The 27353-nt window shown below is 40.0% G+C and overlaps 1 protein-coding gene across 1 annotated transcript in view; it reads left to right on the top strand.

Moving 5' to 3' along the window:
• luzp2 (leucine zipper protein 2) overlaps nt 1-25379 on the top strand; it is a 96808-nt gene extending 71429 nt beyond the window's left edge. Inside the window, exons 7-12 of the mRNA XM_088371522.1 lie at nt 8885-8947; nt 13079-13153; nt 14572-14739; nt 18045-18149; nt 20420-20494; nt 24035-25379. Coding sequence (XP_088227648.1) covers nt 8885-8947; nt 13079-13153; nt 14572-14739; nt 18045-18149; nt 20420-20494; nt 24035-24148 — 600 coding nt within the window. The 3' untranslated portion in view covers nt 24149-25379. The remainder of the gene's footprint in view (nt 1-8884; nt 8948-13078; nt 13154-14571; nt 14740-18044; nt 18150-20419; nt 20495-24034) is intronic.
• The last annotated feature ends 1974 nt before the right edge of the window (nt 25380-27353 follow it).

The following is a 27353-nucleotide window of genomic DNA, read 5'->3' as shown; positions in this document are numbered from 1 at the left end:
AGAGAGAGAGAGAGAGAGAGAGAGAGAGAGAGAGAGAGAGAGATCTATCTATATATATATATATATATATATATTTGTATTTATATATATTTACACACATTTTGCTACTGTATCATGCAGCTTGTGATTCCGAGCATTTCTTGTTCCATGAAAACACAATAATGTAATGTTATCATGAGTTCAATTTCTTATAAGGATGTGTTTTATTTGACAACACGGGAAACCTCTGTTGTAAAAAAACAAGCCCAAATACATTGGTGGAAACACCTATGAGCCTCTTTTCCACTCTCAACCCTCAAGCCAAGTATTTCTGAATTGTATCCAACAAACATGTTGCTTTTCCCAGTCCTAATCATGTTTGTAAACTTGAGGATCTGGCTACAACCCTGGAGAAAAAAGCTGGAAAGACAACAAAGACCGAAAGGCTATAATTTAAGTTCTTAATTTGTCAGTCAACGCAGAGCCAAGGATTTCCTAGCAAGTAAGAATGAGTGCGTCAGCTGCGGAATTACATTACACAATCCAGCAATACATTTATACAGATCTATTTTCGGAGCTCTGAAGCACTGTGGAAAGATTCAAACCCTCTTGTTAGGTTACCTTTATAGCATAAAGAAAAAATTAAACTAACATCTAACATCATCGTTTCCCATGGGCTCACCACCTGTGGGAGGGGCCGAAGGGGTCGGGTGCAATGTGAGCTGGGCGGCAGCCAAAGGCAGGGACCTTGGCGGTCTGATCCCCGGCTGCAGAAGCTGGCTCTTGGGACATGGAATGTCACCTCTCTGGCTGGAAAGGAGCCCGAGCTGGTGTGCGAGGCAGAAAGATTCCGACTAGATATAGTCGGACTAGCCTCCACACACAGTTTGGGTTCCGGTACAAGCCCTCTCGAGAGGGGCTGGACTCTCTTCCACTCTGGAGTTGCCCACGGTGAGAGGCGTCGAGCAGGTGTGGGTATACTTATTGCCCCCCGGCTGGGCGCCTGCACATTGGGGTTCACCCCGGTGAACGAGAGGGTAGCCTCCCTCCGCCTTCGGGTGGGGGGACGGGTCCTGACTGTTGTTTGTGTCTATGCACCAAACAGCAGCTCAGAGTACCCACCCTTCTTGGGGTCCCTGGAGGAAGTGCTGGAGAGCGCTCCTTCTGGGGACTCCATCGTTCTACTGGGTGACTTCAATGCTCACGTGGGCAATGACATTGAGACCTGGAAGGGCGTGATTGGGAGGAACGGCCCCCCTGATCTGAACCCGAGCGGTGTTCTATTGTTGGACTTCTGTGCTCGACACGGATTTTCAATAATGAACACCATGTTCAAACATAAGGGTGTCCATGTGTGCACTTGGCACCAGGACACCCTAGGCCGCAGTTCGATGATCGACTTTGTAGTCGTGTCATCGGATTTGCGGCCGCATGTTTTGGACACTCGGGTGAAGAGAGGGGCGGAGCTGTCAACTGATCACCACCTGGTGGTGGGTTGGCTCCGATGGTGGGGGAAGATGCCGGTCCGACCTGGCAGACCCAAACGCTCTGTGAGGGTCTGCTGGGAACGTCTGGCAGAATCTCCTGTCAGGAAGAGCTTCAACTCCCACCTCCGGCAGAGCTTTTCCCACGTCCCGGGGGAGGCGGGGGACATTGAGTCTGAGTGGACCATGTTCCGCGCCTCCATTGTTGAGGCGGCCGACCGGAGCTGTGGCCGTAAGGTCGTTGGTGCCTGTCGTGGCGGCAATCCCCGAACCCGCTGGTGGACACCGGCGGTAAGGGATGCCGTCAAGCTGAAGAAGGAGTCCTATCGGGCCGTTTTGGCCTGCGGGACTCCGGAGGCAGCTGACAGGTACCGGATGGCCAAGCGGAACGCGGCTTCGGCGGTTGCTGAGGCAAAAACCCGGGCGTGGGAGGAGTTCGGTGAGGCCATGGAGAATGACTTTCGGACAGCTTCGAGGAAATTCTGGTCCACCATCCGGCGTCTCAGGAGGGGGAAGCAGTGCAACGTCAACACTGTTTACAGTGGGGATGGCGTGCTGCTGACCTCGACTCGGGACGTCGTGAGTCGGTGGGGAGAATACTTCGAAGACCTCCTCAATTCCACCTACACGCCTTCCATTGAGGAAGCAGGGCCTGGAGACTCTGAGGCGGATTCTCCAATCTCTGGGGCCGAAGTCACTGAGGTAGTCAAAAAACTCCTCGGTGGCAAGGCCCCGGGGGTGGATGAGATCCGCCCGGAGTTCTTAAAGGCTCTGGATGTTGTGGGGCTGTCATGGCTGACACGCCTCTACAACGTTGCGTGGACATCGGGGACAGTGCCTCTGGATTGGCAGACTGGGGTGGTGGTTCCCCTCTTTAAGAAGGGGGACCGGAGGGTGTGTTCCAATTACAGGGGAATCACACTCCTCAGCCTCCCTGGTAAGGTCTATTCAGGGGTGCTGGAGAGGAGGGTCCGTCGGGAGGTCGAACCTCGGATTCAGGAGGAGCAGTGTGGCTTTCGTCCTGGCCGTGGAACAGTGGACCAGCTCTACACCCTCGGCAGGATCCTCGAGGGTGCATGGGAGTTCGCCCAACCAGTCCACATGTGTTTTGTGGACTTGGAGAAGGCGTTCGACCGTGTCCCTCGGGAGGTTCTGTGGAGGGTGCTTCGGGAGTACGGGGTGCCGAGCCAACTGATAAGGGCGGTTCGGTGCCTGTACCACCGATGCCAGAGTCTGGTCCGCATTTCCGGCAGTAAGACGGATTCGTTCCCAGTGAGGGTTGGACTCCGCCAAGGCTGCCCTTTGTCACCGATTCTGTTCATAATTTTTATGGACAGAATTTCTAGGCGCAGCCGGGGCGTTGAGGGGGTCCGGTTTGGGGACCTCAGCATCGCGTCTCTGCTTTTTGCAGATGACGTGGTGCTGTTGGCTTCTTCAGGCCGTGATCTCCAGCTCTCGCTGGAACGATTCGCAGCCGAGTGTGAAGCGGTCGGGATGAGGGTCAGCACCTCCAAATCCGAGTCCATGGTCCTCGATCGGAAAAGGGTGGAATGCCCTCTCCGGATCGGGGATGAGATCCTGCCCCAAGTGGAGGAGTTCAAGTATCTTGGAGTCTTGTTCACGAGTGAGGGGAGGATGGAGCGTGAGATCGACAGGCGGATCGGTGCAGCGTCGGCAGTAATGCGGACCCTGTACCGGTCCGTTGTGGTGAAGAGAGAGCTGAGCCAAAAGGCAAAGCTCTCAATTTACTGGTCGATTTACGCTCCTACCCTCACCTATGGTCACGAGCTATGGGTCGTGACCGAAAGAACGAGATCTCGGATACAAGCGGCCGAAATGAGTTTTCTCCGCAGGATGTCCGGGCTCTCCCTTAGAGATAGGGTGAGAAGCTCGGTCATCCGGGAGAGACTCGGAGTAGAGTCGCTACTCCTCCACGTTGAGAGGAGCCAGATGAGGTGGCTCGGGCATCTTATCAGGATGCCTCCTGGACGCCTCCCTGGGGAGGTGTTCCGGGCATGTCCCACCGGTAGGAGACCCCGGGGACGACCCAGGACGCGCTGGAGAGACTATGTCTCTCAGCTGGCCTGGGAACGCCTTGGGATCCCCCGGGATGAGCTGGATGAAGTGGCTGGGGAGAGGGAAGTCTGGGAGTCCCTCCTAAAGCTGCTGCCCCCGCGACCCGACCCCGGATAAGCGGAAGAAGATGGATGGATGGATGAACATCGTTCAATCAACATGCAAGTCAAAGATGAAATGTCTTCTCGACGCTTATCTGTTGTCCTGGAAAGTTGTTTTCTGTCCAAATGTATCTGGAGAACTGCTTCTAAGTCAAACAAACAAAAATGGTACTCTTTAAATCTATCCATCCATCCGTCCATCCATCCGTTATCATTAATTTAAAAAAAAAAAAACGAAACACAATAACCAAGTCTTGTTGCATGAACTGATGAAGCCTCCTCAGATGAGCTGCAAAGCGTTTTCTAGGACAAACAAAACATCTCCGGCAGATACCAAAGCGGCAGTGTTTTGTTGTAACCATGATAGATCCATTAATGTTTAAACTGATAAAAAAATAGCGAGTTGGTCCTTTGCGCTCCTACTGTTTACTACCTGCGCAGTTTGCTGTTCTAAAAAATAGAAACTTTTGGGTAATTGTGACAAGCCCTATTCAATGCCTTGAGAAAGAAATAACCTGAATGAATAACAGAGAGTATCCACAAGTCAATACAGTAAAAAAATTAGGATACAGTATGTGATTAACTTTATGCAGGCAAAAGTTCAACCTACATGCTAGCCTCAAGAAATTGTTTATGCTCGAATATTATAATCTGCTCTTCAAGCAAAAAATATTTCCACTTAGAGCTCCAGCTAAGTAAAAAAAAAAAAAAAAAAAGAAAAAACAAAGCTTTTGATAAAATCTTAAATCGTGGCTTTGAAGTATGGCCAAGAGCCGAAATGAGGTTACAGCTTTTTTAGAAGGACTTAGATAAACTTTTTGAGCATCAACTTATTGTGTTACTTGCAGTAGGCCTACATTTGAAGGGTCTGTGTGTGTAAACTTCTTTATCTACTAGCGTGATGTGCAGTCTAATAGTTTTTTTTTATTGTTTTTGGGAGAGCAGAGTTTATTCAATTTCAATTGTGTTTTCTTAAGCAGTAATTATACCAGTGTTTAAATCTTAACACCATTGTAAACAGCCATGCCTCATATTACTAATTGTGTTTTTATGTGTGCATCTCAAAAATAGCTTACAGCATACCTTCAGAGATAGTCTGGTCAGTGCTGGCTATTAACAGATTTATATAGAGTATATACAAAAATGAATAGAATTTAAAAAAAAAAGTAGAAACTCAGCTGCTGCAATGAAAGTAGGCTTTCAGGTCCCTTTCCAATCAATACTCCTCTTTTTAAAGCAACTTTGCAAAAGAAGCTTTAGACGTGAAAGGCAGAACACGTGCTGCTACAAATTACGATTTTGGATTTAACGTCTCGGTTTCTCACATTTGAGAGCACTTTTACAAGACATGAAAAATGATTATGTGGCATGGCAAATTGGAACAGACTGCTACGGTGACTGAGGTAAACAACTAGCGTTTATGTAACGTCATTCGACAACTGACAACGTAAGTTCCGTGTAACTAAGACTCTCTGGTTCCAGCTGAATAATGTCAACACAGTTTTTACCATATGAGCAAGCAAATCGGCTTAGGTAATCATAATAAAGAAGAATGTGTACTCAAATTGCAAGGAATTAGTGTAGAGCATGAGTAAAGTACATTGCAGTTTGCTGCCCTAAGCTTTTATTTGCAGCATGAAAGACTTTTATACTGTATGCGTCTCAAACAATAATCCAGGATTCGCTTTAAGTTGAAAGGAAGCTCAGTTAGCTGGCTGTGAGATGACAGCCGTTGGTTCATTACAAAAATACGATCTAACCTTTCAGAAGTATTTGACTAAATTCTCAAGGGAAACATCTGACACTGAAAAACTCAATAAGTCTGAGTCATACAGACCTATGAGGAGAAGGGAGAGGTAACAGGCATTACATCTGCAGTATAATCAGTGAGTATTATTGTGAGGACATGCCCCAAGTGTGTGTTTTTTCTATAAAATAGATGTTTTTTTTTCTATATGGTCCTTTTTAATTACACATAGCGCTATGCACAAATATGTCATCTGCATCGCCACCACAAAAGGCAAATAAAACATTCCTTCGTTTCAACATACTAAGAGGTGTCAATGTAACATGATTTGGATTTGAAGTCTGTTTTAGTTCCATCCCTTGTGTCTCGAGGGAATCTCATGAACTGAAATTCTCTTCAAACACTGTATGTCTATGGATCCTGTGGGGAAAATAAGCTTAATACATTCTGCAGCTGTGCCTGTGGCCTAAAATACTAATTTTAGATCATCCTTGAGTATCAAATTAATATGCAAAATTGTATGATGATTCTACTTGTAAAAATACCTTAATTAATGCCTTCACTGGTTCTTTTATATCAAACAAATTATTTTAGGTGCATTACGTGACATGTTTCGGCGGGTTCTTCCGCCTTCATCAGACCTTAATTAATGCTACTGAGACATAAAATCTAGTGTTGACTGAATAAATGATTGAATGAAATGTGCTTCTGGCACTTGAAAGACTAAGTTCTCTTGCAAAGAATGTATAGGCAGTTGTCAAAGGTGATGGCCATGTTTTCGTATATGCAGTTGCAGTGAAGCACTGGTAATATGCTGAGTTCGATTCCCAGCCAGTGACCCAGAACCCAGCCAAGATGGTCAGTCCCAAGCCTAGATTAAAATGTGTGCATATTGGGTTAGGAAGAACATCTGTCATAAAAACTGTGCCAAACAAATCATGCGAGTGACTTGCTGAGGCGACCCCTGATTGGACAGGCCTAAATTTGCAGCCAAAACAACATAGTATAAGGGTGAAGTGAAGAGAAAATGTTATCATAACAAGTCATCAAATAGTTTTGTAAGGCCCTTCAATGTTTTGGCAACAGTCAGATGCTCAGTCTCTAGCATTTGGACGTTTACATTTTTTTTTCAATCTACCTTTATCATGGATTTTACCAGACCCAGATCAAAAGACATCCAGTGAAAGCATTCATAATGCAGCTATGTTACATTAGTCGAGAAAATGAGTCACTCTATCACAAACACTTGTCGTACGTAAAGATGATTTGGTTTGACCCTCCAACACTGCCTTACACAAATTTGAAAAAGCCAAGTGCATACAAACTTTTGCAATCAGGAATACATTAGTCAACAAATATTGGAGGATAACAATGTGTTTTATTATGACACCTTGCATTGTATTGATTAATCGCTATGGTCGGAAGACAAGACACAAAACTAAAACAACTTGACAAAATCATATGACTCTGCATACAAAACCAGTTGTGTTAAAAGCACTGAAGTTCAATTGAAACAAAAACTAGATGTTTGGCTGCTTTGCTAATTCATTGTTTTGAGAGATGTGTGCTGCACCAGGCTTCACTAATGTATCCTGCAATACAATTATTTAGGAGTGCAAGAGTATTTATGTCAAATAAAACAATTTCCCTTGTTCTCTCTCATTCACTATCTGTATTGAATAATTCAGACACCTGAAATGACTGTAATGATTAAAATGAAATTTACTTCTCCTCGGCGGATCATGGCAAGTCTGCATCATCTGACTTGTTCTACAAAGTTGAGCACATAGACTTTGTGACTTTACATCTTTTTAAAGGCAGTGCATGTGTGTGTGCGTGTGTGTGTGTATATATTATGTCATCATTTCTACATCTAAATTTAAATAGTCTACGTCACCTTTGATCAAGTTTTATAAAAAGCATGTTTTTGGAATGTGGGAACAAGTTGGATTAGTAAGGTCGTAAATCATTTTATAAAAACTTTACTACAGCGAACTGAGAATTTTTTTCCGATGCCCTCAGTTAACATTTATATTTCAGCATTATTAGTGTGTTGACTAAGCCAAAACTGAATTTTAGAATAAATTACCCCCTCATAAAAATGAAAAACTACACAAAATACTACTCGAATTCACTTTTATTATTAAGATGTGTTAAAAAGTCAAATGTTGTAGTTGTTGATTGTGAGGAAATAGTCCTTTACCATATTTGATCATATGTGTCTGAAAATATGTGGCATCCAAATGCTTCCTGACTGCATCATACTTTCATCCAAAACTTCCATCCAAGACATCAAGATTGACATGGCGCTGTAATTCCCGAAGGATCGAAGGAGGTGCCTTGGATGACTTATTAAGTAAATAAGAAGCCTATGCTTTGGCAATGCAGGGAGTGCAGCATATTAAAAGATACAAATATTTGCATTTCTTTGTTAAGTTCACTTTCCACTGTGCCGCTTCTCGGTAATTTTTTCTTGCAGAGCCTCATAAAAGCGTCAGATGGATTCAGTTTGTTATTAATTAACTTCTTTTCTGGACTTGAGCGACAGCACAACAAATTAATTGTTATGAGTTTGGAAATCAGATCTTATTCATTGTGCTAATTTAAAATCAGCAACTTGTTGGTGACCCCTGCATTATACTATGAAATGAAGCAACCCCATACAGTTATAATTATATAGAAATGAATAATGATAGTCTATCCATCACTTTCTTAGCCTCACTGCTTTTGCTCGGTCTTTGTGACTCAGAAAAGGTTGATGCAATAAGATGTCATCAACAATTGCCCAGTCTTCTCTAGTGGCCGGAAGAAACCTCTACAGTACACACAGCAGCTCCATATCCTTCGTTAAGAGCCAAATCGACTGACTGCCTTTACGCCACACTGGACTACAAGCCGTAGGGTTCAAAACGTGTGCAAAATGTAGCGGCTTATAGTCCGGAAAATACGGTAATGATAAGAAATGTGATGATTTATTTTTATATTATATATTATTTTTATATATATATATATTATATATTATTATATATTACTTTATATTGAACTTTTTGGTACTTTTTTGTAGAAAAAAAATACATATGAAAATAAAATATCTATTAAAACATTCAACCAAATCTAGGACTTAACCAAGTTTTAGGGGATCTTCAGCACCCCAAAAATAGGCCTAATATTGCCATTGCCTGCAGCCTGTTGTCACAAAGGTACCTACATACCCGAGGTGGTAGCATCATCGTGTGTGGTGCGGGTGATAATTCTGCAGTTGGCATAAAGCCAGCACATGGCTGCATCACTGTTTGGTTTGTCTTTGCAGTTCAGTGAAGGGGAGATTTGATATTTTCCTTCCCACAGTAATGCTGTTCTTTTTAGCTGGCGCTTTTGCCCTGGGACCACTCACAAAGAGGTCTTCTGCTGCTACTGCCAGAATCCTGCTACGTGATCCAAAACCAATTTCACAATTTGAATAATCTAACACTTATTTTCTTATCTTTCTCTTGCAGTCCAAAAAAATCCAGGCTCAACTGAAAGAACTTCGGTATGGGAAAAAGGATTTAATTTTTAAGGTAAGCTCCACACCAGACTTAATAGGCATTGTTTGAGACCACCTTGGAAATATGGCTCCATCACAGACCCCAATTAATTTGGTCTCCAATGACAAAATCCCTTCCAGCAAGGCAGTGGATTGTACAGTCAACTGGCTGGCCCGCAATCTGCATCTTGTTTAGCCCTTGTTTGTCTTCTGCAAAAATCCATACCTTGTGAGGAGACGGTGGGAATTATTTTTGCGTCTCAAATATATAGGGACCCGTAGACAAATTAAGTCTGAATATATTTGACAAAATAGTGTAGCAGCATACAGTATGTTTTCAGCACATTTATGACACACTGAAAGCATCTGAGTTCAATTTTGTTTTAGTTAGCCTTCATGATGAATTGACTGTTTTGTGTCATGTGACCATTTGTAAATTGTTGATTTAAAATTGTTGCTCTATGTCACCCATATGTACAAGAAGCCTTAAAAGACTATTCTTTGGGCATTTACGGAAATCTGACTAACTTTGATGGATAAAATCAAAAATGGGTACTGATGCTTTTATTAGAGGAAAAGGTGTTTTTTTGCTGGCTTTCTTTTAAAGATTACATCTGTCTATATCTTTATTCCCCATATGCAATGATTGAAAGCCTAGCAGGGGACGACAGGTCAGATGTGACGAGAATGTGGGGAAGAGTCACTCAAGATTGGAAATGTCATCAGCCTCAAATGTGGGATGTCAGTCAAAGCACCTTGCCCTCAAGGAAATTGAATTGGCTATAACAGCTGTTGTACCAAAACAAAATGCATTTTCTATCATGACAGCACACAAACATCAAAACATTTGCAAAAAAATACAGACAATAACAACACGAACCACAATGGGAGGGTTGTATTTTATAAAGGTACACACTATTATGGGTCAAACAAAATGACAATATCAAAATTAAGTATAATGACAGATGAAGACAACATCCTCTAAACACTTCTTTGAATATAATTATTTCAAGGACAACTTAAGATGGCACGCGTGAATTAAATTCTGGCATGCCATGACATGCTCAGACCTAACATTGTGCCCAAAAAATTCACCCTATTTCTAAGGCCTCCATCTAATCAACAGTGCACAATTGCATTTTAGCTTTGGTTTTGGTCTTGGGTGATCCTAGCATTGCACTGCTAGCCTCCAAACATGGCCTCTGAGTCTCAAACTGACTGAAATGTCCAAAACGACAAGATGTCAGATGAGTTGACCTGCTCTAGTATCTATCAAACAGTCACCGCAGTCAGTGCTAAAGTGTAAACAGAATACCCCGGCAGGTTGGTCTCCACTTGCTCTTTCTGTTATTATTCAAAGCCCTAAGAGAAACTGCCCTTCCTAGTGTTGCGTGGCAGCAGAGCCTCTACTCTGCAAGTCCCCATTCAACTTTACCTCGGGGCTGTTTCTCCACCGGCTTTCAAAAGTAAATGAAGAATGGTGGCTTGATGTAGTCGCATGCCTCATCTAGCGAAATGGCTTGTACCTCGCTGACCTCACACCTCTATAATGGACTGACACATAAATATGGAGCTTTGAGTCAGTAACCCTGAAAGTCAGCATTTCTGGGTCAGTCACTGTGTGCCTGCATTCCTCAGAGAACTATCTGCTGATGATGCACGAAGCAATGGATGTAATGGCTCTCTATAATGCAACACAGTCACATGCATGCGTACGTGCACACATTATTCTTCTGTTGCCCTTTAAAAGTAATCCTGAGAGCAGGCTGCAAATTCCTATGCTTGTTAGCCAATCCAGCCTGGACTCGTTATTTAGCTCATCGCATTTGTGCTGTTTCATCTGACACACCGAGCATTACTTTGTGTCTGTGTTATTTGCTGTGATAAGATGTAAACAATATGTGTGTTTTCTCTTCTGTAGCATCGTATGAAAATCTGCTCTGATATTGTTCTGACAGCAAAAGTATAAAGTATCACAGGCTCCTTTGAAATATGGCGGAGGAATGTTTTTTTTTGTTTTCCGAGTTGTCGTCAGTATTAGTCAAATGTATCAGGCAATAGGCCGACTTTTTAATGGCTGTGGCTATCCATCCAGCCATCCATTTTCTATATGGCTTGTCCCCACGGGGTTCGCGGGCGTGCTGGAGCCGACCCCAGCAGTCATCGGGCAAGTAGGCGGGGGACACCCTGGACCGGGGTTGCCAACCAATCGCAGGGCTCTCAGAGACAGACAACCATTCGCACTCACACTCACACCTAAGGGCAATTTGGAGTGCTCAATCGGCCTAGCGTGTTTTTGGGATGTGGGAGGAAACCAGAGTGCATGGAGAAAACCCACATGGACACAGGGAGAACATGCAAAGTCCACACAGGGAAGGCCGGAGGAGGAATCGAACTGGCACCCTCCTAACTGTGAGGCGGATTTGCTAACCAGTGCTCACCGAGCCGCCAGCCGTGGCTGTATTTTATCAAATGTTCCATACTTCTATAAACCCACAGCAAAAAATAAATAAAAATGAAATAGGTTTTGAGAGCTGCGCTTTTCCCTTGTCTCTAACAGGCTAAACTTAAACTAAAATCAATTTTATTTATAAAGCCTACTCACAACAAATGCAGCTCAAACAAAGCACTTTACAAAAGACATAAAACAATACATCAACAATAATACAAACATAACAAACCAACAACATCTGTTTCTCCACTCCTACATACACCTTGTTGTTATAGATGAAAGAAGAACAATTCAAAGACTCCTTTCACCATTCGGTCATGATCACAGCACCCATGGCATCTCTCAAGTCTGCTTTAAGCTAAGTTTGAAAGTAAACAAGCAACTATAACATTTGTTGGTGTATAAAATACACACATTCAGAAACGGTTCATTTCTCCAGTTCTAATTAGATCCTCATCAGCCTTCACTATACTTTAACTCTGACTCCCCTCCACATCTCCTCCGGGCCCATGTTGATGAGGCGCCTCGCTCCTCAAATTCAGCTCCTCCAGCGATCCAGCCAGCCAGCTGTACCATGGCAGACAGTCCAACAACACCGACATTGCCGCTAAACAACATAGTGTTGCAAAAAAATGGAGCCCATTCAGGCGCAGAATCAAGAGTCCTGTGCCCATAAATTGGCAACAGTTGAATCGTGGCAACTTTTCTCTCAATAGAGAAACTAAGAATGCAGTATGTGCTGCCAAAATGGCACAAAAATCAAGCAGAAATATTCTCCTTAAATGAATGCCATGGCCAAAAATGCTAAAAAACAAAACAAAACAGTCAACACGACTTAAACATTCAATGACAAAAAGGTGGAAGCAAACAAACTATGGTGAAAAATTATAGCGGAGCTTTTGTTCCAGGCTAGTAACTCAAAGGTGCCATCTTTGAACTCAATAACAAATATTTTATTAGAGTTGACCTCATTAAAACTATAAACTTGTCCTCTGATACCTGCATTGTAATCAGGCAAATTTTGCAAATACTTTATTGGATGTTTCAACACTGTGCGACTCAATATCAATGCGGGTACAATAATACTATTCAAAATTATACCGATACATTGCGTCTCGTATTTGATGGCTTAGCTGACCTTTGAAGCGCAAAGAGTGTTTCATTTCAAAAGGCCAGTAAAAGATTCAAAGTAAAAGATAATGATTGAAAGCAGACCACCAAGGTCAGTTTTAGTTTTACACAGTCTGCATGCAAATTATCACAATTTGTTCCATCGCAATTGTCAAGCTATTAAGAATGAGATTCATTTGGTTCTTCTGTTGATGGGCTTTTTGTGTGATATAAATGCACTCTTCTTTGTTATTCAGGTCAGAGATTATACTTGAACAATGATAGTAATTATGGGTCTTGCGTTTTATTTACAATATGAAATATATAAACCAATATATAAAACAGCGCTAAAATGTGGAACTCTCGGACAGACAAAATGCCTTTTTGTGTATGTAGACAAACCCAAAGGTGTTGTTGATGGATGATGAGGGTTCTTCTTTGTGTGTGCGTGCGTGCGAGCGAGCGAATGCGTGTGTATTTATAAGGTCAATGAATGCCAACTACATTTCTACACTTTCAGGAATTGAACTTGGATGTGATAGGGCAATGGGGTAAAAGATGCTGGAAATGTTGCTGTGATTCAAAATGTATGTATTTTTCTAGGGGCAACAGTTAATGGATTTGGAACACAAGTTAACCATAGCCAAGGAAGAATTAGAGAAGACTGCTCTTGACAAGGTGAGTCATTTTCACGCTTTAGTAGGGCTTCTTTAGTATGCCTTTTTTTATTTTAAAGGTCCTTGAAATCTCTCCTTGATTTTACAGTTGTTACTTTAGGACAACCTGAAGAACATATCTGAAAAAACATCAGTAAAAAAACAAAGGTCATCAGGTGTCAGAATTTTTTTTATCAAGTTTCTAGAATTACACTATTTGACTTCAGGTCAGATAACCTTGGTAAGGAATCCGGAAGGAGTTCAAGGAATATACAGTGGACACCCACATGCCTACACTTCGGCACCTGTGGATTCATCTATTATCTGACTTCTCATTTTATTTTATATTATATATATATTTTTGTTGTAACCTCCATTTTTCTAGGTTATTTAAATGTTTGTAAAAATATTTTTGGTTGTTATTTTTGCAGTGCTATTTGCTTGCCAGTCACTTGCCCTGGAATACCCAGGGATCCACTGTACTAAAGGAGAACTGGCCAAAACAGTCTAAGGCAAAACATAAGGCTTGCAAGATTATACAATGGCAGTCTGTGTACCTGCCCTCTGCTTTGATACATTAGTCTGAGGTGCAGGCAGGCAGGCCTGAAACAAAGAATCAGATAGAACAAATATTTTGACAACAAAAACAGATGCAGCAATCAATATGGAGGAGATATAAAGACCCGGCGATATAGTAGTTAAGTGAGGCGACAAATAGAATTAAATAGGACAGATTTGAATCATTCTTTGTGCATTTGCTTTATTCGCCAATGGACAAATAGATTCCAACTCAGTTTGTAGCCAACACAAGTATAATGTCATGCATGATGTAATCACAAGATTATAATTTCATCATCGCAGTCTGCAACATCTCTGATTCCAGCATCCTCGTGCTGGTCATTAGAGACCTCAATCTTGCTTTTGTCTTTGACCTACAAGAAGCATCACACAGCATGTGTGCAACATGGAGGGAATAAAAGTCTGAAACTCCTATATGCTAAGTGTTAATATAATAGGAGCTCTTTATACATTTGATGTTTTATTTATTTAGGTATTTATTAAACACTTTAGAAAGGAGTGCCTAACCAGTCAATTACGGTCAACTGGCAGACCAGAGACCAACATTCATGAAACTGCATTATAGAACGTTGTTATGGGTCAACACTCAGCAGTCACTTGCACCTAGCTTGTAACTGGTTTATTTTTCAATGTTGTTTATGTTAGAGCCAGTTATGGCTACTGCTCACATTGTGCAGACTGCCTTGGCATGCATGTCTTAGGTGGGCACCACTTGTTTAGAACTTTGCATCTCATAAAATCAATTAAATGTATGCATGGCAAAAGAGATCAAGTCAAAGTCAAAGTCTGCTTTATTGTCAATTGTCCAAAGAGATGGAGAAATTGAAAAATGATCCTGTGTGTAATCTCTTTTGGGAACAGGAGTCTCAGCTGAAGGCGCTAAAGGACACTGTTCACATCTGCTTCTCAGCTGTCCTGCACAACCAGCCCAGCAGCAGCCACAGATTTCCCACGTCCTCCTCCCATTTGTACAGATACTCATCACTCATAAACAGCTCCAGAGTCACTTTTCAACAACCCCATGCTAAGGTAATTCAGTATTTCACTCAGTGCCATCTGATTTAATGCTTATTAAAAAGAACCACTTGTGTTATCAAATTTGGCCCGATAATATTTTATTGCAGGGATACTGAAGAGTGATTCTCAGCCGTCCTTGAACTAACAGTGTCTGTCATGAAGAACGCCAAAGTACGCAAAGATGATACAAAGACCAAAATTTATTGCTGGCCCTGGAAATTGGTGGTCCTACTTTTTGAGGAAAAAAGTTAAACAACTGTAAAAGCTTGACATTTTTAGTGTCAATCTACCGACTGCATTGCTTCCTAATAAGAAATTAACAAGGGGAATAAGATGCGTCAACTAGCATCTTCCCCCCCATTCGGTCTGTAGCTTTCAAAGAGGACTCGCGCGAACAGGTACCGTGGAAACAAACAGTTCCAATGATGTCACATTATCTCATCAGAGTATTTTAATTATAATTTGATTAATAATTGCCCACTCATACGAGTGAACAAATTACCAGAGGCGGGCATTGTCCTCTACCCCCGAGGTTCCATCTCTTAGTTTCCACCAATATTTCATTCTCGTCCCATTTGAGTCAGCCGAACGCTGTCAAGAATGGACAGGTGCTGCTCACTTGACATGCAGCCAAATAACGAAACAATTGAAAAAAATGAAACAGTTGTACCCCTTTTGGTTGGACTGATTAGATGTCTAAATGTCACCATCAATAATGATTTCTCAAATTCTATATTCTGTTAGTTCCATAAATATAGAAATCCATATTGTGCATCTGTATTGCGCCACAACACATACACCACACCACATTTTCGTGTATTTTCACAATACCAAACACTTGAGTCGAATCCAATCAGAGATTGTGCAATTTGTGATTTCTGAAAAGCAGTCACTGCAGGCACTTTGAAATCATTTGGTTGAACACAGCTCTGCTATGCTTTCTTTATCTTCCATGATTTCGGTGAGCAATTCTGTGTTTAAGAGGCTTTTCTCCCATCAAAGCAGTGACAATTTGCTCGGTGTCCCTTCAATGGGTGCCTCGGAGATTTGACATGCTACAAACATGTGTTTTTTACGTTTCTGTCCTTTATCTTGACTTAGTTTCAACTTAGTCTCTTCCAGTGTCCGTGAAATTGTGAAAAACAACACTTTGAGACGTACGCTGTTGCGATAACATTCAAACAATTAAAACAGAAGGATACCATACAAGTGTATTTTTTGGCCACCTTTTATGGTTTCTTGGTTTGTGTTAAAAATAGCTGCACTCCACTTGCAGGTAAAGATTCTCGCTCTATTATCTCCATTATCTCCTTTAAGCGCTGTACTCTTTGACTGGCTGTCTGATAAATCTGACTCAGCCCTTGCTGTAAAGATTACTTGGGTGCTCCATCTGTCCACCCTGTCTGCTTATTTGGAGGTGTGCCAGATCTCATTGAAATCCCTGCCAAATTGTTCTAAAATTATGTGTTCGGAACACCACACAATTGCACTCACTGCGCATGGGGAACAATGCTCCATAACTATGTTTGGGAAGAAAAGAACACACTGATCAAACTTGGCAGAAATGCTGTTCTATAAATATTAAAAAATAAAAGGAGGCATATCTCAAGCACACCAGAAGAATCTGTACGAATTGCCGTTTTTGATCATCTGTTTGAAAAGAAAATCTTCCTTTGCAAAGTGAAACCCAATTTTCCTCCAGATGATCTTTATGTTTTATAAGCACACTTCAGCATTTGACATCCAAGGACGATAAGTGCAGGGTAGTTTATTCATGCTCAGTGACACCAATCGGGGGTTATTATTTGAGTTAATATAATGAGGCTTAAGTTCTCATAGATGCCATAGTAGGGGCTCCTGTGGACTTGGCCTCTCCTCCATTCACAAAGCTCCACACTGCTGAAAGATTCATTAGTTTGAGGAAGCGGAGATCAGCAAGATTGCAGTGGAAGTTGCTTCATATTTAAGGGTCTTGGGGAAAGAGCCACGGCTTGTGGCCCAATAGCATGCAATTTTCATTTAAATAATGGAAGATCATGTCTTAGGATTTGGAACACTGTGCTAGGAGAAGAAACCAGTCATTTGATTGCTTCTTTCTCCAAGATAGTCTGGCTGCAGCCCCCCATTCACTGGCCCCTCCTTCCCAAGTCCCTACAGACCTCAGTTCTTTACCACCATCAGCCCAGAAATCAAATTTACGCTTATATATGGGCGTTTCAAAACAAATGTACCGATAACAATCATTTAACGTCAATAAAGCAGATTTCGTTTTTGATGCTCAAGTGATCCTTCATGGCCAAGTAACGCAAGTGTGCTCGTATAGATATGTACAAAACTGTAAATTGTGCAACGTACATTGTTTTGTAAGTTAGTGGACATACAAACATACATTCACTGTACAGAAGTAATCTCTGTATTTTCTCATGATGTACAAGGATTATTCCTTATCATCCTAACGCATGAGTAAAAGCAGCATTTTAAATCTATCCCTTCCCCTATTGCTATTTTACTATGAATTGATTCTGATGGCAGCTGTCAAGATGTACGAAATAATGCATGAAATGCTTATCCCCCCCCCCCCCAACTCCCTGTTTCTCCTAAAAGTCTTCTTAACTCAGCTGCCCCCCAAAAAAGTAAGAAGAAAAGTTTTACAGTGACTTTAAAATCGTTTATCTATCATAAAAAATGTTTTCTTCCTACTCTCAGGAGACATTGAGGTCCAGTGAAGGGAACTTATATATATATAACAGCCCCAGTAGGCTACAATAGGTTTCTTAATGTTGAAGCTTCTTTCACTTTTGCTATGGACATATAGTCTCTTTAAAAAAAAAAAAGTGTCAACATTGATTTTCTTTCTAAAAGCTCTTCCTCCTAACATTTGGTTTCAAAAGAATTACACATTTAATGTCGTCTGAATAGGTTCCGTATTACAGTAAGGATAAAAACACAAAACAGCATTAATTTTGTTTCAACTTGTATGCAGTAGTGTTCTTATTTTTGCATTCAATGCTTGTGGCTTACAATAACAGAAATCAACACAACAATGGCCTTTGTGGATCCAAGCTGGACAACCCTGGCATACACCATATTGTTCTTCTTGTTCATCACTGCTGTTCTGCTTTAGGAATGCATTTGATTATTCGAATTTCAGAAATTGTTAAAAGAGCAAATAATGAATCCATTCTGAGTCAGACATGTTTACTTTACAGGTTGCTCAGATCCCATTCTGCAAGTAACGAGCCATTTCTACATGTTATTTTTAACCCCAGGCTAAAATGTTTGGGTTTTTTTTACTATTTTTTTTTATTCCCTAATAGGATATCTCTAAAGTTCAGAGAGTCGTCATAACCAGCAAAACACCCATGAACATCAGCGTAATGAGGAGAGAAATTGGTGGAGTTAAAAAGTGCCAGATGGAGGAGGTGAGCCTTAACAGTAATTAAACCACAATGCAACCCAAGGGCCTGAATCCACTTGCATCCATTCAAATCCCTCACCAGAATTTAAAAACATAGTTTGTCTTTATTACTGTCATTTTCCAAAAAGCTTGTGGAATAACGAAATAAAGATTTTTTTTTTTTCCTTCACATAATTGTCACATAAGTACCTATATGTGTGAATATCAATAATGTGCGATGGTTAGTGGTGTGAATAAACACACCGTTTCTTTTTGGAAAAAAAATATTTGTAACACAAAAGACTGATCAATTTAGCCAAAGTAATTCAAGGTCAGTGGTAATCTACCCCGTGTGATTAGTGATGGTGAGTGGTGTGAATATAAACACTGTACTGTGGTTATATTTGGAGAAAAATTAGTTTTAAAATCAAAGACTGTTCAATTTAGCCAAAGTAATTCAAGGTCAGTGGTAATCTACCCCGTGTGACTCAACCTGTGGTCCAGCGTCTGCTGGCTCTAGCTTCGTATGACCCTGCACAGAATAAGCTTTTAGCGATAATGGATGGAAGGAATAATTCCATTAGGGTATAATTTAAAAATTGACACTTACAGCATAAAAGCTCGTCACTGTCAGCTCCACTGTTCTGGTTTCCAAATAGTTCTGCTGGAAGGCTTCATTTGAACAAAATTTGCAGCTGAGTGCTGTGCTAAATTCAAAATGAATTTGAAAGCAGTTACTGCAAGTGAGAAGATATAGTCAATAATTGATATTTGCTATTCAAATTTTGCTTAATTTGCTGCCTCACACTCCCACTTGCAAATATCTCTAAGATTCAGGCAACTGTGACAATTGCTTTGAAGGAGCCTATGCCCTCTTATGACTTGTGAAAAACAAAAGGGTTCTTGGAAAAGTCACATGCAAGGAGTACCACAGGTAAACATTGAAAGAAATTGATGCCAGGAGACAATGGCAAAATTTCAAAGTGGAAAATAGTGATTGTAAAAAGTATCTCAAGGAGATTGTTTGTAAAATTGTGCAAATTTCAAGTTTCATCAGTGTACCATTATGTAATGCTGACATGGGCGTCAAACTCCTGCAGTTTGGGAGAAAAATTGTGACATAGATAAGATAAGGCTAGGGTTAGAAAAACAAGTTGTTTAAGTTGGATCAGTCAGCACTACTAATTCTGAAGGCATTGGACAGGTTAGATTGACATGGAAATACTGAAATCTGATTGGACAAAAAGTAAATAGTAAATCTCATCAACCTGGATGTAATAGTGAAACGATTCAAAATCAAGACAATATACTTTTGGAAATAAATAAATACAACTTCATGGAACAAATGTTGAAATTTTGATGTTGGTCAGTTATAAAAGCGTTTTGACATGCAGAGAAGTTTGCCAGGGCTGACCGCTCATCAATGATTTTGTTTCATTACGTTTCTGCTTCCCTTTGGAAAAAAAAACTATAGTACCTGACTTCACATTGACAACTTTCAGCATTAAATATATGATGCTCTTTTTAGACTACTGTGATTTGTAGATATTTCTGGAACTAATATTGTTAAATCAGCCCAAATGTGCTTTCAGACACAGACCACACTTGGATCACATGCACACAAAAAAAAAAGATCCAATACGGATTATATTGTGAATATTGTGCCTTTACAAACAAAACAAATCAAGTCACTCAGCGAGATATTTTGCAAAGTGATAAGGCAGATAGCAATATGTAAGGCTTTTAATCGTGTGTTTATTGTTGTGGTTGTAGGTTGCAGTGGTGTACAGAATATTTGATAAGGCTATTTTATTGGCTACAATTATATTGTGCAAGCGGTCATAATGTGGCTGGTCAGTAGACAGTTTAATGATGTTGTTGGTTATAGTGCCAGTTCCCGTGCCAAGCCCAACCGTTTATAGGTATAGCTCACCCGGGGAGAAGAGAAACAATGATACACATGATTTGCTTTGGCGATAAAAAAAAAATAAGATTTTTTTTCCACCACACATGAAGCGCTCAAAAATGCTATCTTTTCTCCACCCATCCACAATCAATACCGCAAATTTTGAATTACAGATAAAGTGATGTGCTTCTGATTTTAATGGCAAGTTTGTATGACTGCTACCTAAATACATTATGATTACGAGTTAATGAGAGATAAATAAATTAAAAAAATAAATGTACCATTCAGCAAAAAGTTCATGACAGTTTCCATTAACATGGAATAGATTTAATAAGCTTGTTACCCAAGTTCATATTATGTACTTTGATGTTTCCTTTCTCCTCCAATAGATTGGGAGTGACTGCTCCCAGAATCAGACAACAGAATTAGCTCCAGAAGCAAAAGAACAACCAGAACCACATCAGGTGAGACTGAGGCCAAAACACTCAAAACAAAGCCTGTTATAATGAGACACTTGTGATACTTTTAAAATTCCACAAATTTCACACTTGGCAAACAATGAAAGGCTTCCCTTAACAAATAATAATCTTTTATGAATCACATTGGATTAACTACCTTTTTGGGATATTGAAATTGCTTTGATGATCTGGAAAGATCTTTTTGTGTCTAGTTTGCATGTTCTCCCCACTTTTGTAGTTTACTCCAGGTATTCACATTCCTAAGACATGCTTCTTAACTAAAGATTCTGAATTGTTCTTAATGAGAAAAAGAAAAACTAAGACAATAGCATTTTGATTGTCTTCACTAAGCATTTATTTTGACACGATCAAATATGTGTTCCATCTGAAATGGGTATGAGAGATTGAATGGAAAGAAAACTAAAGAGGAGGTGAAAGTTCAAAATACTGTATAGAAAAATAAAGTACAAGATCTAATCCTGGCTTCTACGCTAAAGCATAACAATGTGGAGCATCATATTACTGAATTGAGTCACACCTGCCTGGAGCTGGCAGATGGTGCACTATAACAACACATCCCATTTGAATTCAGTACAATCATGTCAAACTGAGAACTTGTCATGCATTTCAAATGGATGAATTTCACTTTCACTTTTCCATTTTCACAAAAATGCGCCAATATCTTAGGAGGAACATACCAGAAAATATTCAGTGACTTATTCAGATTGATTATCATTGCCATACATTAGATTGTATCATTGATTCATAGTCAGTTCTATTGTTGCTTTACACACAGCACTTCCACATTGAGTATAAGGCGGCATCGTGACAATAAAGCGGTACACCAAAGTGTTGGCTGAAGGACCTATTTCCTATTTCATCTTTGATCAGTAAAAACCTATTGCTGCCATTTCAACCTTGAAACGTCCTAGCACAAACATTGAATTTCCCTGTTACACAATCCCGGGTTATCACACATTTACCGGCAGAGGTTATTTTTCAGATAGATAGCATCCCAATAGCTTGTAATATATTAACAGCAGAAAATGTTATTCCAACTGACCTTTCCGCAATGAATCCTTAAATAAGCATAAGGTCCATTTTGTCCTACATCTGTAAAAATCTGACCTTTTTTCGTAAAGCGTATCCTTTTAGACACAATTTTGTTTTCAACAGTAAATCCTTGATTCATTCTGCACTGACTCACACCAGCAGGAATTTTGTTGTAGTTTGATTAGTAGTGATTTGCAGTCAGGTATCTCTTGGTGAGTTTGCATTGTTCAATATTCCTGCCACAGCTGTACTTCAATCACGCGTCCTCATGTTCAGTCAGAATTTCAGTATTGCCTTCCCCGATCTGCAAATGTTTTACGAAACAAAATAGTATGCTGGAAGCCATGAAAATAGAGCAGCTGGCCTGTTCAATATAATATGTCCTCTTCTATTAATGCATGCCTTCCAGCAGGCTGATCACAAGAGCTGGAGTTCTCACACATTGTGGCTTTAACATCACTAGTTTGACAGCTCAAGTCACTCACCAGACAGAGTTCGCTAAGATTCCGTGAAATGTCAGCATGTGCAAAAAAACACAGTATAGATGAACTTGGATGGTTTTTAGGCTTAAAATATAGTTCCAAAAATAGCTGTACAGACTAGTGGAGGTAGCACGGTACATGAGCCATTTGCACATCAGCCTCACAGTTTTGATGTTAGCTGTTTGAATTCGGGTTCTGACCTCTGGCATCCGTGTGTGGAGGTTATATTTTCTCCTTGGGCTTTTGGGGTTTTTCTCCAGGGACTTCTGCTTCTTCCACCATGACAAACAAATAATATAAAATAAAAATATGTTTTTTTGTCTTCATTGAATATGAGCATCAATGATTCTTTGTCTATATGTGGCCTGATAATTATGCTAATTTAAATGGACTTTCCAGTGTCCCTACTGGCATTTTGTGAATAGTGGTTGAGAATTACACGTTTATTGAAATTAGTTGTCGTTTATTATTCCCCCATAGTACTGTATTTTCCGCACTATAAAGCGCACTGGATTATAAGGTGCACCTTCAATGAATGGCCCATTTTAATACTTTGTCCATATATAAAGCGCATCGGATTATAAGGCGCACCTTCAATGATGGATCCATTTTAAAACTTTGTCCATATATAAGATGTATAAATTTGGCCCGCGGGCCGGACTTTGGACACGCCTGCTGCAGTGGCTCAATATTGGTCCATATATAAGGCACACCGGATTATAAGGCGCACTGTCAGCTTTTGAGAAAATTGGAGGTTTTTAGGTGCGCCTTATAGTGTGGAAAATACGGTAATAATATGTTTTACCTACCTATTACTATGTATTGCTCTGTCATTTTGTTTGTCTGTTCTTAACACAGTGCCAATTACTGTGGTCTGTGTGATTCAAGACTGCCACTTAGCATCACATATAATTTGCCACACTGACATATGTTGCACTTACCACTAACACAGAACCTTATGACAAACATGTTGCCAAGAAAAGATGTCAAATATCCAGTTCTGACAAAATTGCAACAAAGTTTATTTGTAATTTTGCAGCGTATTTATGTCTAGGATTTGTCTAAAATTAGCAGATCAACTTGGTTTAAATAATTTTATGGTTAAGTTGTTTTATTTTGAAACAAGCTGGTACTCAGTACGTTTTGTTTTATGTTCAGCCCCCAACAGTGTGTTTTGAATTCAGTCCCTTGTGTGATAGTGTTTGACAGAGCTCTTCTTGTGTATTTTGCTTTAAGTCACACTTTGCTAAGGTGAGTGGTGTGTAAATAAATTATTTGCAGCCACGAGTATAAAGGCATTCCCAAAAGTGTCATACAGCAGGTACTTTACTGAGAGAAATGCTTTCTAGTTTCCGGTATGTTCTGTCGCGCCAAATGATATGCTGCCAAAATGTCGAAAAATTAACTAAAATATTCAGACTACCAATGAGAGCTCAATTTGATAGGATACATTACAATGATCCTTCTTAATGCGTGAACTACACTGTGCTCAACTGCTGTGACTGTCAGAGCTGTTCCTCAAAGATTGGAGTTTTCATCCCACATGGTGGCTAATGGTATGCATTATGCATTCCTCATTCATCCTTTGTCTGGAATAAAAGACAAAAAAACGGATGAATTGTGATGTTGATGGGCCTCAGCCATAAACAAGAAAATGCATCTCATCTAACATCACGTTTGGCGTTCTCAAGCTCGTAAGGCTCGTTCGCCACTGAGTATATAAGCGAACGTGTGAGAGTGATGTAGGGTACATTAGTGTTCCTCCGTATAGCTGCACAGGGTGCATGAATGGACTGTAATCAGTGTAAGGCCTCTGATAAATATTAAAAATTGATCAGTCTTTTTAATAGAGCCTTGGTTGTCTATTCGGTGCATCGTTTCTTGACATTCTGTGGTATTAATGAGCATCGCCTATACATATCAGTCAAATTGTAGACTACTGTATGGCTGCAATGAAATATGACCGTGGCTGTCTCGTTTATTATTCATGTTTATCTTTTGAACCTCACAGCAAAGAAGCCAAGGGCAGCCCGGGAGCTCGGAAAGCACTGGAAAGCGCCCGGACGACAGCGAGGACGAAGGGCAAAGCAGCAGCAGAAAGATAAAGCCTCAAAAATACAACTGAGCGGACAGCGTATCATGAAAAATACAAAACTCTTGCATTCCTGCAATGATATTTCAAAGAGCACACACATCTGACGTACTTTTACAGAAACACACGTGCACACACACACACACAATATCAGCATTGCTTGCAAAAGCTAAGACACTGGAAATGTCAACACAACAACATGGCATGCATTATACAGTTTTATTTTGAAGGTAGCAATGGCACTGGCAACTTGTTTCATGATTGTTCATATGATGTTTACTTATCAGACTTTTATTCTTAGTGAGGGTACCTGCTTACTAATGTGTGATCTTTGTAGAAAAATCCCTTTGCATTGGTAAGGTCTGGACACTGTATAGTGTGATGAGTATATGAATTTACTGATGCCTGTTCTACACTGAACACTTTTTTGCAGTCATCAGTCACTCATTTTCAGAATATTCACATTATATGATGGAACATACTTTGAATCTAGGCTACAATTTTCAGGGTCTTAACGCAGTGTCTTTGCATCATTGGTATGGGTCCACCACAGGTTGTTGTTGTGACTGATGCAAAATGTTGCGCTCACATAGTGGTGTTTTTGTTGTGACTAAAAGAACAAATAGGAAAGTGTGGCCAATCTTACAAACGTTGCTCAAAGTGAGTCACATTATTAATCTGAGTTTTCATATGCAGTTTCTGCTAATGATAATGGCTGTGACAATGATATTCATGTCATTTCATGGTGTGTTTCTTTTCTTTGGTTTTCTATCTGCGATCGTGGCGTCAGAAAACCTGTGAAATGATTTTCCCTCAATTTGGGACACTGCTTGATGTTGGTCGCAGTCCAGTTTTTGTTGCCTTATTTCATTTTCCTTCAGAGGTGGTCAAAATTGTACAGTGCATTCCGGGCTTTATACAGAAAAAAAAAACCTATACTTCTATAACTACTACCAAACTTAGACTATTGTTTGTCACGCATAGTAGCAGGTTAATTTACTCCTCTACATTTTGGAATATTAAGGCTCAAGTTGGCTGGCCAACTGTTCAACATTTAATCTTTCTGCACTCTTTCTGCCTTTACCACTCCAGAGGCAACGAGCCAAAGACTCACAATGGGTCGTCTCCCTGAGAATGTGCCATGCACTGAGTAGTAATTCCTAGCTACATGTATCTGTGTTCTCTGACCTTTATGTGTATTTTCAATGAACTGTAATTTTCAGGACATTTGTGAAGAATAAATGGATCTTTGTGGGAAAACAAACATGAGCCAGTATGTTTGCGTTCAACACAACAAACGGTTCCTCAATGTCCAAACTCTATGCTCTATGAATGTTGAATTAATTTTGAACATTTCATTACAGGTTTTGATTTAAGTGGATGATGTGTACTTAGTCATAAATATTCTCCTCACATTTTAAGATGTCAAAGGCTTCCTGAATAATTAAATGAAACAATAGGAGTGTCATCAATCACTTTTATGCTTTTCTATCTTCAGAGAAAGGGGCCAGAAATGCGGGGTCTTTGCATCTGTGTGTGCAATGGAGGATCGACTGATGGTATTTTATATACATTGGAAAAGCTACTGGTGGTGTGTAGACATACCACCATACAAATCAAGAATTTACAGTAAATCCCTCAGGAGAATTCTAATGGTGGGAACATTTGTATTCGTTGTAGGGCAGTTTTGCAAATCAGGGACTTCATTTGAGGCATTTTCTAATTTTGTGGATCATTTTCACCCCTGCTGGTTAGTCCCAGGGGCCTGAAGCAAAGGGTTATTATAAACATATGACAATTTCACGAACTAACTTTTTGCATAATCAAAGTTTTTTTCTTGAATTAACATTGTGTACAGCAACAAACTGTATTTTCTAGTCTGGTAGCAAAGTTGATTAAAAAACTAAATCTAGGATGTAGTAAGGTAATTTTGACAACTTTTATGGCACAGAGCACAAAATCAAATCTCTATTGTGAAAACAACTAAATAAAATTATTGTAATCATGAATATGTCATAAAATATGAACATACTTCTATATACATGTTTTTGTATACATTTACATATACATTTATAGGCCATGTCTCCTTATTGATGTACAGCTACTATAATTCTTTTCAGCACCTTGTGTCAGTTTAATTTTTGGACTTCCATTGGGTAAAAAGACACATTTGTGTGAACCTGAACAGGGCAAACAGTCAAGAAAATGGATATAATATGCATCCTTATAGCATTATTTAGTGTCACCGTACCATCCAAGTATTGTGGGGCATTTATATCACTGTCATTTACTATCATCTACTGACAAACCCACATTTGACAAAGAAAACCCAATGGTTGTCTGTTTTTTTTTAAACTGGCAGCTCAACCCCGTCTATTTTTAGCCCCAGCAACCCCTCCGTGTGACATTTGGTATGACCACAGGATCTTAGAATGTGGCTTTTTAAAAATGCTATATGACAGGTGTACTACATTTTTCCAAAGCCAAAATCCTTCTTTTTGTGCAAAACAGAGTGACTCCCATAGGTTAGGTCAGCATGTTGCAGTATCTTAAAAAAAGCAACCATGGTTTGGTGAGGTAAGAAAAATGTGTAACGCTGTCTTATAACAATACCCCTTTGATATAAGAGGGGAAATAATGTGATTTTACAGGTTTGGGGCTATTATCAAAGCAACAAGGTATTATTGTGCCAATTTCATCTTGACACAGAAACATGAAAAATCTGAAGCTAATTATTAAATGTCTTTATTTGAAGCTGAGATCCTTTCGAATTCAACAGACCGATGAGAAGTGATTTGCAATTTATTTGAAAACAAAGGCTGTAGATTATCTCGTTTTATTAAACCCTGTCCCTATACAGCTGTATAAACACATTGAATTTTGTGTTTTTCCCAATTAAGATAAACTCAGACAATATGAAGTGGCTTCACTATTTTATGATCTCTGAGATAAATAGGGGATGGTGGTTTAATATATTTGTTAAGCACAGTACATCAACACAAATGTTAAAGAACCCAGCAGTAGTGAGTTAATTACAAAAAAGAAACATGAATTACAAAGCCATTTTGCTTTAATAACTCTGGTCCCTACTTGGCTAAAAATGAATAATTTTACTTTGACCTTAATTTGGGCAAGTCTGAGACAAATCCCCGTTTGGAAACAAACCAACTTAAAGGGGGAGAAAGAAAAATTCTGACCTAAGTATGTATTTTTCATTTTTATCTTTTTTTTTATTCCA

Source organism: Syngnathus floridae, chromosome 3, assembly GCF_059516105.1.
Source record: "Syngnathus floridae isolate MCC-2025c chromosome 3, RoL_Sflo_1.0, whole genome shotgun sequence".
Taxonomy (NCBI): Eukaryota; Metazoa; Chordata; class Actinopteri; order Syngnathiformes; family Syngnathidae; genus Syngnathus; species Syngnathus floridae.
The sequence above is the reverse complement of the archived record's forward strand: the minus strand, read 5'-3'. Positions and strand labels throughout refer to the sequence as shown.